This window comes from Malassezia vespertilionis, chromosome 2 (genome assembly GCF_029542925.1).
Source record: "Malassezia vespertilionis chromosome 2, complete sequence".
Taxonomy (NCBI): Eukaryota; Fungi; Basidiomycota; class Malasseziomycetes; order Malasseziales; family Malasseziaceae; genus Malassezia; species Malassezia vespertilionis.
Genome location: NC_079248.1, coordinates 1102290 through 1116219, shown reverse-complemented (window position 1 = coordinate 1116219; position 13930 = coordinate 1102290). Strand labels below are relative to the sequence as shown.

At 58.6% G+C, this 13930-nt stretch overlaps 7 protein-coding genes across 7 annotated transcripts; 4 read left to right on the top strand and 3 right to left on the bottom strand.

Annotated features, from left to right (window-relative positions):
• Positions 1–80: 80 nt before the first annotated feature.
• On the top strand, positions 81–1305 carry cpc2 (cross-pathway control WD-repeat protein cpc2; the record flags this gene model as incomplete). The annotated part of the gene is made up of 3 exons (XM_056206226.1): positions 81–106; positions 138–660; positions 889–1305. The coding sequence occupies 3 exons, from the start codon at positions 81–83 to the stop codon at positions 1303–1305; spliced, it is 966 nt and encodes a 321-aa protein (XP_056062201.1).
• A 515-nt stretch (positions 1306–1820) lies between these two features.
• Positions 1821–2351, bottom strand: MVES1_001377 (uncharacterized protein; the record flags this gene model as incomplete). Its single annotated transcript, XM_056206225.1, has 1 exon — positions 1821–2351. One exon carries the CDS (start codon positions 2349–2351, stop codon positions 1821–1823), a length of 531 nt encoding a protein of 176 aa, XP_056062200.1.
• A 466-nt stretch (positions 2352–2817) lies between these two features.
• MVES1_001376 ((methyl)glyoxal oxidase) lies at positions 2818–5502 on the top strand (the record flags this gene model as incomplete). The annotated part of the gene is made up of 1 exon (XM_056206224.1): positions 2818–5502. The coding sequence occupies one exon, from the start codon at positions 2818–2820 to the stop codon at positions 5500–5502; it is 2685 nt and encodes an 894-aa protein (XP_056062199.1).
• Positions 5503–5720: 218 nt separating this feature from the next.
• MVES1_001375 (uncharacterized protein) lies at positions 5721–6614 on the bottom strand (the record flags this gene model as incomplete). The annotated part of the gene is made up of 1 exon (XM_056206223.1): positions 5721–6614. The coding sequence occupies one exon, from the start codon at positions 6612–6614 to the stop codon at positions 5721–5723; it is 894 nt and encodes a 297-aa protein (XP_056062198.1).
• Positions 6615–6936: 322 nt separating this feature from the next.
• SFB3 (COPII coat Sec23p-Sfb3p heterodimer component) lies at positions 6937–10338 on the bottom strand (the record flags this gene model as incomplete). The annotated part of the gene is made up of 1 exon (XM_056206222.1): positions 6937–10338. The coding sequence occupies one exon, from the start codon at positions 10336–10338 to the stop codon at positions 6937–6939; it is 3402 nt and encodes a 1133-aa protein (XP_056062197.1).
• A 194-nt stretch (positions 10339–10532) lies between these two features.
• On the top strand, positions 10533–12140 carry TMP1 (thymidylate synthase; the record flags this gene model as incomplete). Its single annotated transcript, XM_056206221.1, has 1 exon — positions 10533–12140. The coding sequence occupies one exon, from the start codon at positions 10533–10535 to the stop codon at positions 12138–12140; it is 1608 nt and encodes a 535-aa protein (XP_056062196.1).
• Positions 12141–12455: 315 nt separating this feature from the next.
• MVES1_001372 (uncharacterized protein) lies at positions 12456–13862 on the top strand (the record flags this gene model as incomplete). The annotated part of the gene is made up of 1 exon (XM_056206220.1): positions 12456–13862. The coding sequence occupies one exon, from the start codon at positions 12456–12458 to the stop codon at positions 13860–13862; it is 1407 nt and encodes a 468-aa protein (XP_056062195.1).
• Between the last annotated feature and the right edge of the window lie 68 nt (positions 13863–13930).

The following is a 13930-nucleotide window of genomic DNA, read 5'->3' as shown; positions in this document are numbered from 1 at the left end:
TTCGGCAGAGCGCGTGCGTAGCACTGGAAAGCGGACGATTTCGTTTGTACCACCAAATCGGAACCTCGACATCGAGTAAAATGTGTGTATCGCCACGCTTGTTTGCGTCCTAGAACACATACTAACACATACAACAGGTCTGAGTCGCTTGCTTACAAGGGAAGCCTTCCTGGCCACTCTGGTTGGGTCACCGCGATTGCTACTTCGCAGGAGAACCCCGACCTTTTGCTTAGCGCTTCGCGCGACAACACCATCATTGTCTGGCAGCTCTCGCGTGACGAGACCAACTACGGCTATCCGAAGAAGATCCTCCACGGCCACAACCACTTTGTGTCCGACGTTGTGATTTCTTCCGACGGCCAGTTTGCCCTTTCTTCTTCCTGGGACAAGTCCCTCCGCCTCTGGGACCTCAACACTGGCCAGACTACCCGCCGTTTTGTCGGCCACACTAGTGATGTGCTGAGCGTCAGCTTCAGCCCCGACAACCGTCAGATTGTGTCTGGTTCCCGCGACCGCACCATCAAGCTCTGGAACACGCTCGGTGATTGCAAGTTTAACATTGTCGAGGACGGCCACACGGACTGGGTCAGCTGCGTTCGCTTCAGCCCCAATCCGTCAAACCCCGTGATCGTGTCGGGTGGTTGGGACCGCATGGTCAAGGTACGTACTATCGCGCGCGCATTTGCGCTGCGCGTCTGCATGCTTCTCAGTGTATGTGCGCGATGATGAGCGAAGTTTATATTTGCTACTACGGAGAATCAGCACATGTGGTGATTTGATGAGAAGAATGTAAACCACCAAGATCGCTGAGCGCGCATATACAATGAAAAACTGCAGACGCAGCGCACCGCCGCAACGATGCGTGTTCCAGATAACTAACGTCTACAGGTGTGGGAGCTGAGCCGCTGCAAGCTTACGACCAACCACTTTGGCCACCAGGGCTACGTGAACACGGTGACCATTTCTCCTGACGGCTCGCTCTGCGCTTCCGGCGGCAAGGACAGCATTGTCATGCTTTGGGAGCTCTCCGACGGCAAGCACCTCTACTCGCTGGAGGCAAGCGACGTTGTCAACGCCCTCGTCTTTTCTCCTAACCGCTACTGGCTCTGCGCCGCCACTGCGTCGTGCATCAAGATCTTTGATCTCGAGAGCAAGTCGATCGTGGACGAGATCAAGCCCGAGTTCCCTGGGCTCGGCAAGAACGCTACCGAGCCCCAGTGCTTGTCCCTTGCATGGTCGGCCGACGGCCAGACTCTCTTTGCGGGGTACAGTGACAATATCGTTCGCGTCTACTCTGTGATCTAAGGTATGCCCCCGTAGATCTCTCAAAATGTACCTAGGTGCACGCTCCGCAGTGTCTATTTCCGCGCAAACGCGCGTGGCAGACGACCGGGTTCGTACGCCAGAAAGTAGTCTCAACGCAACGCAAGGATTCGAGTGGGGGTGTTGGCAGGGGTGCTGTGGCAGGATACGGAGCTTTCCGCAAACAGATGAGCAGTCATTGCCGCAGATGACACTCCTATAGTATAGTAAATCGAGGCAAGTCTCTATCACTGGTCATATATTATAGACCAAACGATCCAATCTTGTTCCTAGGTCGTGTGCCCTCATGGCAGTGTGTCATGGCAAGTGAAGATGGGGTCTTTACAGTGATATTGACTGCTCCTAGTGACAAATAACGCCCACATGAATAAGTACAATCGGATCAGGCCGCTTATTCAGTAGCCTTGGCCACCGTATCCGCCCTGGGGAGGGGGCGGCTGAAAGTTTTGGGGAGCGGCTCCGTACGGTTGCTGGGCGTACCTGGTTATGTCAGTATACTATAGCGAGTAGACGTACGCGGGAAAACCAGGCTGCTGTCCCGGGTAAGCTGCTTGCGGTGCAGGATAGGCGCCAGGCTGTGCGCCGTATGGCTGCTGCTGGAACGCGTACCCGGCTTGCTGGCCGTATCCAAAGCCAGAAGGCTGCGCGCCTGTGTGATTAGCGTATGGGTGCAACGCACCATAGGCATACGGTGCTTGCGCTGCGCCGTAGCCACCGGCGCCGTAGCCACCGGTGAGCCCGCTGTATCCAAGGCTCACACCGGCCATCGGTCCGCCGATGGGCGGCCGCGAGTTAGCCATATTCACGCGAATGCGGCGCCCGTCAAGTTCCTGTTCATTCAAAGCCTGAATCGCGGCATCGGCCTCCTGTTGCGTCATAAACGTAACAAAGCCAAATCCACGCGATCGGCCGGTATCGCGATCCTTCATCACAATATAGTCAGTAAGTTGACCATAAGGACTGAATGCCTGAGCAAGTCCATCATCGGCTGTGTTCCAGCTGAGATTGCCGACGTAAACTTTTGCCATCGTGCGTCAAAAAAGATGGGGAGACAATTAAACACGTCAAGGTTGGGAGCCAGACACGAGGGGAGGAGATTGATGCTGCCAAACACAATCACGCGCGAGTGTATAGTGATGAGAGCAAAGCAAAGTTGCTCAATTCACGACCCCGGATACGAGCAGGTGTCAAATAACGACGGTCTGTGAGCGTGCGATCGAGTGGGGCTGCTGCTTCGTAGCCGATCCCTGCCGGCCGAAACGCCGGACGCCCTACGGGCCGCGCGACTGCATCAAGCTCACGTGACTCTACGCGTGGCAGCGCAGCGCGCGCCCCGAAATGGATGAGTAACCATTTTGAATTGGCCCAATGATCCGCGCCGATCAACTTTTGCTCGATAACCTCGCAGGTAAGTGGGTTTGGCGCGTGTGTTGGTCTCGTGCCTGCGGCAGCGAGCGACGCAGTGCAAGCAGATACGTGCGCTTGTTCTGTACCATGAAGTTTTCCTTGTGGCTCATGCGATTTGCGGTATGGCTGTCATGCCTTGCGTTTGCGGCTGCAGCCGCTGCAGACCAGCAATCGCTGCAGTACAAGATCGTAAACCAAGGCACAAAAGCGTCGGCGATGATGCTGGGCCTGGCTGACGAAAATACAGCCTTCATCCTCGACAAGGTGGAGGGAAACGAGCCGGATGGGCAGGACAGGCCGACGTGGGCCGAGCTTGTGAATCTGACAGACTTTAGTTCGCGTTCGATTCCGGCAAACTCGAACCCATTTTGTGCGTCCGGCGCGACCCTTGCGAATGGTTCGTGGATCGTGCTGGGTGGCAACCAGGCCGTAGGATACGGCGGCGCGGCCACACCCAACGGTGCCATACCCTACCGAGATAATGACGGTCGTAAAGTTGTGCGTGTGATGGAGCCGACCGATGGCGACTCCACCAAACTGAGCTGGATCGACGAGCCCAACAGCAAAACACAGATGGACTCGCGTCGCTGGTATCCCGGTATCGAGACGCTTTCTGATGGATCGGTAGTCATCATTGGTGGCGCGACGAGCGGTGGCTTTGTCAACCGCAACTACCCCAATGTCGACCCTGCCTACTCCACCACCAATCCGAACCCTACGCCTGGCATCTGGGACCAGGGCGGCTCGAATCCCTCCTACGAATTTTGGCCACCAACGGGAAAGCCCGGCCCCCAGCTTTCCAAGTTTATGGTGAGTACAAGTGGACTGAACATGTACCCTCACACATACCTCATGCCATCTGGCAAACTGTTTATGCAGGCAAATTACAGCACAACTCTGTGGGACTATATGAAAAATGTCGAATATCCTCTTCCCGATATGCCCGGCCGGATTGTCCGCGTCTACCCCGCGTCCGGCGCGACGGCCATGAAGCCATTGACTCCTCGTAATCAGTACACGCCCGACATTCTGTTTTGTGGCGGCATGTACCTGCACAACGATGCTGACTGGGGCAACTTTGGATCGCCTGGCGTGAACATGTACAAGCAGAAGGCAGATCCCAACTGCCACTCCATTATCCCCGAACCCAAAAGCAAAGACAAGCCGGAGTACATCAGCGAAGGCCAACTTCCTGAAGGCCGATCGATGGGCCAGTTTATTCACCTCCCGGACGGCACCATGGTCATTGTCAATGGCGCCCGCAACGGCGTTGCGGGCTTTGGCAACACCACATGGAACAAGGCGCTTGGGAGCGACGGCAAGACGAATATATTTCTGGAAGGCTTTTCCCAGTTGCCGACCTACCGTCCCGTCTTGTACAACCCCGAAGCGCCGCCCAACAAGCGCCTTTCCACGAGCGGCATTGGCAGCTCCAAGATTCCCCGTCTGTACCACTCCTCTGCCATCTTGATTCCTGACGGCAGCGTGCTAGTCGCAGGATCCAATCCGCACAATGACGTGACGCGCAACGGCACCGGCACCTTTAAGTCGTTGAACAAGAAGAACACGTACGAGGGGTTCAACACCGAGTACAAGCTCGAGACGTGGTACCCCGCGTACTTTTTTAAGCCGCGCCCCCAGCCGCAGCAAGTGCCGGAAGCGATTACCTACGGCGGCCCCCCGTTCAACGTCACTGTCGACGGCGACTATATGAACAAAAATGGCGAAGTGAATAGCTTGGCAAACCGCACCAGGATTTGGGTTATTCGCCCTGGGTTCTCGACGCACGCGATGAACATGGGCCAGCGCTCGCTCGAGCTGGAGCGCTCGTATGCCGTGCACGACGATGCGAGCGTCACGTTTATCATCAATCCGATGCCCTCGAACAAGAACCTCTTTGTGCCGGGCCCAGCGCTCTTTTTTGTCACGGTCAACGGCGTGCCGAGCCACGGCAAGAGGGTCATGCTTGGGAAGAAGGACCCAGGCCTGGTTCCTCTCGCAGACTCGGTGGGGCGCGGCAAAGGTTCTGCGCCATTGCCCGCGCCTGCGCCGAACCCCAAGTTTGCCGCGACGAAAAAGGCTGCTGCGCCCGGGCCCGAGAACAAGGCGGACCTGTCTGGCGGCGCTATTGCGGGCATTGTGGTAGCGGTGGTGATTGTCTTTATCCTCCTGCTTGCTGGGCTTATTTTTCTTGTGCGCCGCGCAAATCGCGGCGCGGCGCTTGCTACGCAGAAGCCCATACCCTCGACTGGCATCGAAGGGGGGCTTGCTGCGCTGCCCGCTGCCGGTGCATTGCCATACGGCCGCTACGACCAGCGCATGGATGAGTCGCAAGCACACATGCTCACCGGGAGCAACGACTCGCTTGCAAGCTTTGGCGGCCCCGAGCTTCTTTCCTCAGATAACCCCGCGCCGGACTATTTTGCATCGAAGCACTCTGCGTACGACCAAGATCCATCGCTGGACATGCTGCCGAGCCAGTACGGCATGGGCCCGACAGAGTACTCTTCGTCGCCCCTGAAGACTACGGCGGCAGATGCGAGTGGCCCGCCGATCCGGACGTATGCGGCGGGCTTTGAGGCGATGCAGCTTCAGACCACGCCGCAGAAAGGCAAGGGTGCTGCCTACTTGGAGCCCGAGACGTATCCGATGACGCCCATGGGCGTAACTTCGCACTCGGGCATTGTGGGGCCGCGTGCTATGCCTCGCCCATGGTCGACGCAGTCGACGAAGCCGTCTGATATTGTGGATGTGTACGGGCAAACAGACTGATGAGCCTGGTTAACTGTTGTCCCATCGCACATAGCGAGCCATACCCTATACGCAGAACTGGTGGGACAAAATGTATTACATGAGAGAAAAGCGTAGACAATGACAGTGAGGACATTATACACACATGCTACGCACCGCGTGCTAGCCATTGGTCCGCGCTGTAGACTCACATTGCATGGAAAGCGTGTAACGAGCGCAGGACGGCGTGCAGCTGCGCGCTATACATTAGCGTCGAGGTGCGAAAGCAAACTGCGGACCATCTCAAACGTCAAAAACGATGTGCCCATGGACGGCGCGACTTTGAGCAGGTTCGGCCCGAGCCCAAAGTAGAGGCCCTTGATCCCACTGCGCCGGACAATATTCCGAATAGCATCGATGCCACTCTTATCCTTGTACCCCAGCTGGGAGTCTGGCATCCCTGCCACCTGCATCCTTCGCCGGATCACATCCAGCGGGTATGTAAGAGTCTGGCTTATCGCGCCTGCCCATGCGCCGCACACTAACTTCATCGGCGCCGACGGCGGCGTCCCATCCTCGCTGGAGAAAAAACCACGCGCCTGCTCGTAAAAAAAGAAGTTGAATGCAACATAAGGCGCCACGCCCATGCTAGTCGGGATACAGCCGCGATAGAGTCCACGAAGCCGCCCTTCTTCGCGGTATACCTTGCATGTCATTTCCCATATCCCAGGAATCCTGTGCGGCGTCGCGCCCTTCTCGCCGTACATGGAGGCCGACGCAATACTGATGCGCGAGCGCACAAGGTCCAGAGGATACGTCGAGACCACACTGGCAATCCCAGCTACAGCGCCCGCGACAAGCCGCGGTATCGCGCCGAGCTCGTACGCGAAGTGGTCGGTAGCGACGCCGCGCGCGTCGATGGCTGTCTCAAAAACAGGCCGCGCAAGCCAGTGTTTCATAGACTCGTACGCGGTAAACTGCACGGCGCTGTACGGCGCAATGCGCAAGCAATTAATGCCGTTTCCACGCATGAACCCCGCGATGCCTTCTTCTTTCCAGATCTTCGCAAGGCCTTCCATCACGCCCGAGTACGCCTTCTTCTCGCCTTTGCGGGGCGGCGGCTGCAGTTGCCTGGGGTAAGTTGCATATAACATACATGATAACTAATGTGAGCGCATAGTGTACCTACTTTTCAGCCTTTCCAGCGGGCTCACAACCGTGCGGCTCGCTGCGCCGGCGCAGCCTCCCGCAATGAATGTCGACCAGATAAACCCTTCGTGCTTAGGTAGCGGTTTGGGCGGGGGCACGCACATCTTTTCAGCGCTCCGACCGAGCAGCGCGGCTCGGCGTGTGCTCTGTGGATCTGCAGCGCCAAACATGCCGCCATGCCTTGCCGTGCAAGAAGCGGAGTACGCGCCAGCCTGCGCGCGGCGCGCGATTGGTGCTTCTGATGAGTCAGCATCCGGGGCTACTGCGCTATGTAAATCCCTTCCAGAGCGAGGTGGCGCCTTTGTCTTCCGTGTGTCCCTTGGCCATGTCCGACGAGAGGACGCGGTGAACGTAGCAGAGATAGTCTACATAGCTCATCGCATCGTTGTTCTGGTCCTCGATCAAATTGTTCGCCAGCTCGACCTCCATTCCATCGCGGTTCTGGCGCGCAAGGATGACTTGCAGCGGCGGTTTGCAGCGCTGTGCGGCGAGTGCCTGCACCAGGCTCCGCACCTGCTGCGAGAGTTTGGTGGGAAGCTTTGGCAAGCTGGTCATGCGCGCATCGAGCTCATCCAGCGAGGTGACACCGTACAAGTCCTCCAAGAGCTTGGGGCTCACTTGCGCGCCGAGCCACAGCAGGCACCACTCGCCGTTCTCGAGGAGGTAGGCGCCGTGCGGCTCCATGCGCTGGAAGCTCGGGCGCATAAAGTGCGGCAGGTGCGTGACTTTGAGCAGCGCGTCTTCAAGCACCTGCTTTTCGGGGCTCAGGCCGCTCGCGGGCTGAATGGGCTCGCCATTCTCTGGCGTGAGTCGGTGAAGCGCCATCATGCGTGGATAGAGCAGCACCATGGTCGATCCTACGCCGAGTCCCGAGAGGAGATGGAAAAAGAAGACACGCACGTCCGAGGTCACGTTGCCGCCTTTCAGCGCCTTATTTTTCATCAGCGCGAGCGTGTAGAGGGGAAAGAGCTTGAAGCTCTCGGGGAGGATGAGCTGGCCTGGGCTGGTGGAGGAGGCGCAGTTGCGGCGGTAGGCGAGCAGGATGGACACACACTTGCTCGTCAAATAGCTGCGCACATCCTTCAGCGACTTGGAATGCGCCATGGTCGACGCTTCTTTTGCGTAAAAGGCCATCGCACTGTCCAGATCCGCGTAGCGGAATACATTGCCTAGCGCGGCAGTGACTGGGACAGCGAGCGTGTGGCATCGAACGCGACGCTCGCCAGTAGCGCTCGTGTACAGCACAGCACACTGTATGTACACCTCTTGCGACTCTTCCAAGCGGCCGTCGTGCTTGAGGAGCACCGTAAGCGCTTTGTCGGCATCCCACGTGCCCAACTCGAGATCAGTCGCGGTGGTCTGGTGGAAGTTGCCATAGTGCTTGGCGATGCGCAGTCCTTTGGTGCTGCGCACGCGCATCGTGACATTATACGCAGTCTCGCGGAGGATCGTGCGCTGGACCTCGGCTTGGACCCGCGCGCCATCGCGCACGGGATCAAAGCGGGGGTGGAAAAAGACCTCACCGCCCGTCTCGGCGACGAGGGAGCCGATGGTCGCAACATCAATGTATTGGCTCGGGAAGAAAAAGGCATTTACACCGATGCCCGAAAGGGCAAACTGCTCGCCGAGTGCTCGGTAGAAATTGTCCTGGGGGTTGAACAAGTTCTTTTCATTGTCGGTGCCGTACAGCTTCGTGTCTTCGCGGTGCTTTAGCTTGCCGGGGCCAACCGTGGGGATGGTCGAGAGGAAAATGTTGAGCTGGCCGCCGATCATGGCGAGAGCGCCCTGGGCGCCGCGCAAGGCCGCGCCAAGCGCAGCCTCCGACACGTTCGTATCGGCAAACTGGGCAGCAAGGCCGTCCAAAAAGGGCTCAATGACGTGGCGCGCGCTCCATGGATCGACCAAAAGGCCGTCGCTGATGGGAACAAAAGGATCTTCAATGTCGGGGACAACGAGCATTTGTGCATGGTCCAGCGAGGGGTCGAGGTTGTAAAACTGGAGCGTCTGGTCGAACGTGATAATGGATACGCGGCTGCCGGGCGGAAGACCAAAGCCAGGCGACTCGGTCGCAGCGCCTTGCGATTCGCGCGGGCCGTACAGCGCTTCGCGAATGGCCTCGGCACAGGTACGCAGTGCACCGCACCGCGCCGCACTAAAACTCACGTCGATGGCAAACATGTAGGTCATCGGGCGCGGCGCACGCACCGTCGTGTGTCCCTTGCCGAGGTTTAGCGTATCAAGTGCAGCTTCACCAGCGGCCTTGGCGGCTTTGGCGGCAGTGTTGGACGCCGAGTCACTGTCGCCAGCATTGGCAAGGTTCTCCGCGAGGCGATCGACATTGTCCTGCATCTTCGACGGGGTCACAATGTCGGCCGTTGCGCCTGGCACCACATTGGCGCCTGGCAGCAAATTCGTGTTCTTTGCGCCAGCCTGCACCGCCCAGTATTCTCGCGAAACGCTGAAATCAATCGAGCCGTGCGTGAGCTCGGGGCGGGTCTCAAGGTCCACGCGGCGCCCCGAAACATCCAAGTTGCAGAAGTAGTCGGGCGACACGTCGGAAGCATTGCCGCAAAGATTACACACCCACTTCATCCCGCCTTCCACAAACACACACCAGGGATTGATGTAGGCGCGGCACCGCTTGCAGCGCGGCGGGCCTGACTCGGCCGTCTGTGCGAGAGGCACTTGCGTCTCGTCGGGGCGGAGCTGTGCAAAAGGCTGCAGCGTCACCGCAATGGGCAGGCGCGAAGTGTGCGCGACTTCTTCGGTCGCCGGCACGCAATAGGTCGTCATACGCATGAATTTCGGCGAGGCATTGCCCTGGTCAAGCACAGCAAAGTTGGTCGTGCTCAGCGGGAGGCCTTCGCGCGAGCATGTGCCGAAATAGTCGTGGTAGTAAAAGTTTTGGTCCGCATACTGTGCATCAGTAGGCGCAGGGATCTGGTCAGGGTCGATTTTCGGTTTTGCACCGCCGCCCTGCGGCATGCCAGCAATCGGCGCGCCCGGCGGCATTGCAGAGGCTGGCGGAACGGGCGCGCGCGGCATTCCAGGCGCGCCCGTCCCAGACGCAGCTTTCAGCGCGGCGCGATTCATTGCGAGCTGCGTGGTCGAAATGCTGTTGCGCTGGCCGGGGACCTGGTCCAGCGCGGCATCGTCCTCGGCCGTACTAAACACACCGCCCTCAGTGCCTTCGGGACGCGCTCGTGCGTACTCATCAGCACGCTCGGCCGCTTCCTGCTGCCACGACGCCTGGGACGGCGGAGGACGCGTCACGACATCGTTCCAGCCCGTGGATGCAGGCGCTGCCGTCGTATCCTGGTGATACGCACGCGCGGCGCGCTTGGATTTCGCAGGGCCCATGGGCGGCGCTGGGGCCGCAGCTGCATTGGCGACGTGCATCTTTTGCACGTCCCCTTCGAGCCCCGCCGCGCTTGACTGCGCTGGGCGAGCGCCGGGCACGGGCGATCGGGCGGGCGGCCGCGGCGACGAAGTGGCACCCACCGCACCGAGGGCGCGTACATTTGGCGCCGCACCCGCCGGCGGACGTGGCGAAGGCACAGCGCCTCCCGGGGGCCGTGGGCTTTGGGTGTTTGGAACACGTGCGGGAGAAGCACTCGGCCCATTCATCTGCATCGGCCTCGGACGCATCGGCTGCGCGCCAGGCGGCATGCCGGAAGGCCGGGTGCCTTGTGCGGGAGGTCGGGGCGAAGGCCCACTCATCGATGTCGGTGGACGCGGATCCATCGTCGCACGAGACGCAGCGACAAAGCTGCGGCGGACAACAGCCACCACGCTGCCCGCTGACAAAGATGAATCGGCCGAAACAAAGTACACCGCGGCAGGCCACGGCTCGACGCGCTGCGATGTCGATGCCACGCGTGATTCTGATCCGCCACGGAAGCACCGAATGGGCGAAGAATGGCCGGCATACGGGCCGCACGGATATTCCGCTTTTGCCTGAAGGCATTGACGTGGCGCACGCGTTTGGAAAGAAGCTCTTGGGCGGCAGTTCGGACGATGTCATTAATCTGCACACGCTCGAGACCATCGCATGCAGCCCTCGCCGCCGCTGTTTGCAGACGGTAGATGCGATCTTTGGGACGCCTGCACAGCGTGATTTTGTGTCGCTGCCGCGTGTAGAAGAGTATGACGATCTGCGTGAATGGGACTATGGCGCGTACGAAGGGCTGACCACGACGGAAATCCGCAAAGAGCGCCCTGGATGGGATATCTTTCGCGACGGCGCGCCGGATGATTTGAACGATGCCAGTTCTCCGGGAGAGTCGATTGCACAAGTGGGTGAGCGTGCGGACCGCGTCCTGAAGCGCGCGCGCGCGATCAACGAGGAAAAGAACCGCGACGTTGTGCTTGTCACACATGGTCATTTTAGCCGCGTGCTTATTGCGCGCTTCATTCAGCTTCCTGTGGGCATGGGTGCCGTATTTGATATGGACACGAGCGCGGCCGTGGTGCTCTCCTACGCTCACCATTCTTTTAAAGAGCCCGTACTCAAGGCCATGTTTTCGCCGAGTATTCACCCGCACCTTTTGTCTTTGTCCACACGGCCACACGAGGAGCATCAGTACTTGAGCCTTGTTGCAGACGTCATGCGCGATGGTGTCCATCGTGCCGATCGGACAGGCACGGGCACGCGCGCGATTTTCGCACCACATACCACACTCAAGTTCGACCTGCGCGGCAACACACTGCCACTCCTTACCACCAAGCGCGTCTTCTCTCGCGGAATGATCGAGGAGCTTTTGTGGTTTATTTCCGGTAACACGGACGCAAACTGGCTCGCCGAGCGCAACATTCACATCTGGGACGGCAACGGCTCGCACGATTTTCTGACAAAGCGCGGCCTCGGCCACCGGCGCGAGGGTGATTTGGGGCCCGTGTATGGCTTCCAGTGGCGCCATTTCGGCGCGCAGTACGTCGATGCCGACACGGATTACACGGGAAAAGGCGTCGACCAACTTGCCCAGGTCATCCATCAAATCAAGACGAACCCTACCGATCGCCGCATTTTGCTCAGCGCGTGGAATCCGCCGGACTTGCCGCTCATGGCGCTTCCTCCTTGCCACATCCTTTGTCAATTCTTTGTCGTGCCGCCCACCGAGGACGAAGCCCAGGAGGGGAAGCTGCCGCAGCTGTCCTGCCAGATGTACCAGCGGTCCTGTGATCTGGGGCTGGGCGTGCCGTTCAACATTGCGAGCTACTCGCTGCTCACGCATCTTATTGCACACGTCACGGGTTGCGAGGCTGCGGAATTTACTCTGGCTATGGGCGATGCACACGTCTACTTAGATCATATCGAGCCGCTCAAGGTGCAATTGCAGCGCGAGCCGCGCGAATTCCCCAAGCTCAAGCTCATGCGCAAAGTGGACAACATCGATGATTTCCGTCTCGAGGATATCACCATTGAAAACTACCATCCCCACAGCAAGCTTGACATGAAGATGAGCGTGTAGGTTTCATAGCACGTGGCATACGCGACGCGTTTGTATCACGTGATATTTCCCCAACGAACGCCCTCCTTGCCGTTGCGTGCACCGTACCGTACTTTTGCGCAGCGACGCCACGTGATGTAAGCGAGCAAAACTGGCTGATTGGCGCGCGGCGCCTGCAGCGATGCAAAGAGAAACAGACAATTTTGGGACGCAGGGCGTGGGGTAAACGCTTCCATTGATCGCTTCCCACCGCTCTTGTCGCTTCGAAGCTCGCGCAGACTGTGCTTAGGATTGTGCCCGACTTTATCACCGTTCTACTAGCCGTGCAGTGACGCAATGGTATTTCCGGAACGTTACTCACTTACAACTGACGCGGTCAACCCCGAGCGGGGGCCGCCCACACCGCATCCCAAGTTTCTCAAGTTTATGCGGGTTGTATTTACCCTACTTGTGTGTCTCATGGGGCTTGCCACCTCAATCATGTCGATTGTTGCAGTGCAGTACTTTAACGACCATCGCGGAAAAATGATCCTGCCTTCGTGGGGTAGTCTCATTTTTCTCGTCTTCCTCGGCTTCTTTACCTGCTTCATGTATTTCGGGTACTACCTCTTTTTGCCTCACATGTGGTTTATCCGCCCCGGCAGCTTTTTGTCGGGCCTGTTTATGATGAAAATTGAAGTCATGTACTTGTTTGCCATGTCCGCCATTTGGATCAGTGGCGCACTTGCCTACGCGTGCGATTTCCGCGGCCATGATACCTGCTTGTTTGACGGGTACTACCACGATCCGAAGCCTCAGGATTGGGGGCATTTGTGTGATATTATCAACTGGGTCGTGCCGCTCGCGTACACCACGTTTGGCGTGCAAGCTGCGTTCCTTGGATTTGAATGTATCATGCTGTCGTACATGTTTTTGTTCATTGACCAGGACTCGATCAACGAGCCGTTTTACTCGTGGGGCCAACGCGCGTACGACTTTAGGCATCCGCCGCAAGCGGCACTTGCTTCGTCCAACCAGCCTATGCTGTACCGTCCGAAAGGCCGTCCGGCTGCAGAGCGTGGCAACTTTATGGACAACAAACGTGGCGGCGATGCGTACCAAACCTATAACGAAAAGCGGTACTATGACGAGGACGGTTTCTCCACCCTCCGCCACAGCTCCGCCTCGGGTTCTGGCAGCAGCCAATTTGATGAAAAGTCGATGGTCAGCCATGCGCAGAGCAGCCGCGGACGCGATTATAGCGACCCGTCCTCTGCTTCTGCCTCGACGTTTGACTCGGGCACGATTGCGAGCCAGTCGAACTATTACGGCGGCGCGTACTCGCGTGCGAGCGCCAACGGGCGCCGCGCAGGTCTCACCGAAGCTCCTGTTCCTGCCGGTGCTGGCGGAACGGGTACCATGCGCGCTCCGACTTGGTCTGCGCCAAGTATCACAACAGATGGTGATTCTGTGCGCGATAATGGATCCTGGTCGCCCTCGCTGCGTAATGCGGCGTCGATGCGCCAGGGACGCCGCGTTTCTGCACCTGTTTCGCTTGGCGCGCGTGGTCGGCGTGGCACTGCATATGTACAGTCGGACAATGGAACGGATTTGTCCGACGAGTACACCTCTGCAATTGTGCCGGATCTCAAACGCACCAACTCTGCCAAGGCGCGAAATCCCGCAAGCGGGCGCCTGGCGAATGCAATGCGCGATCAGTTTGATGGCGACGAGGAAAGCGGGTGGCACCTGCGCGAAGAGTAGCAGTCGTTTATACCCTGTTGAACTGCACCGACGGATAATGTGCCTCTATGCGCGTTGTATTCATAATT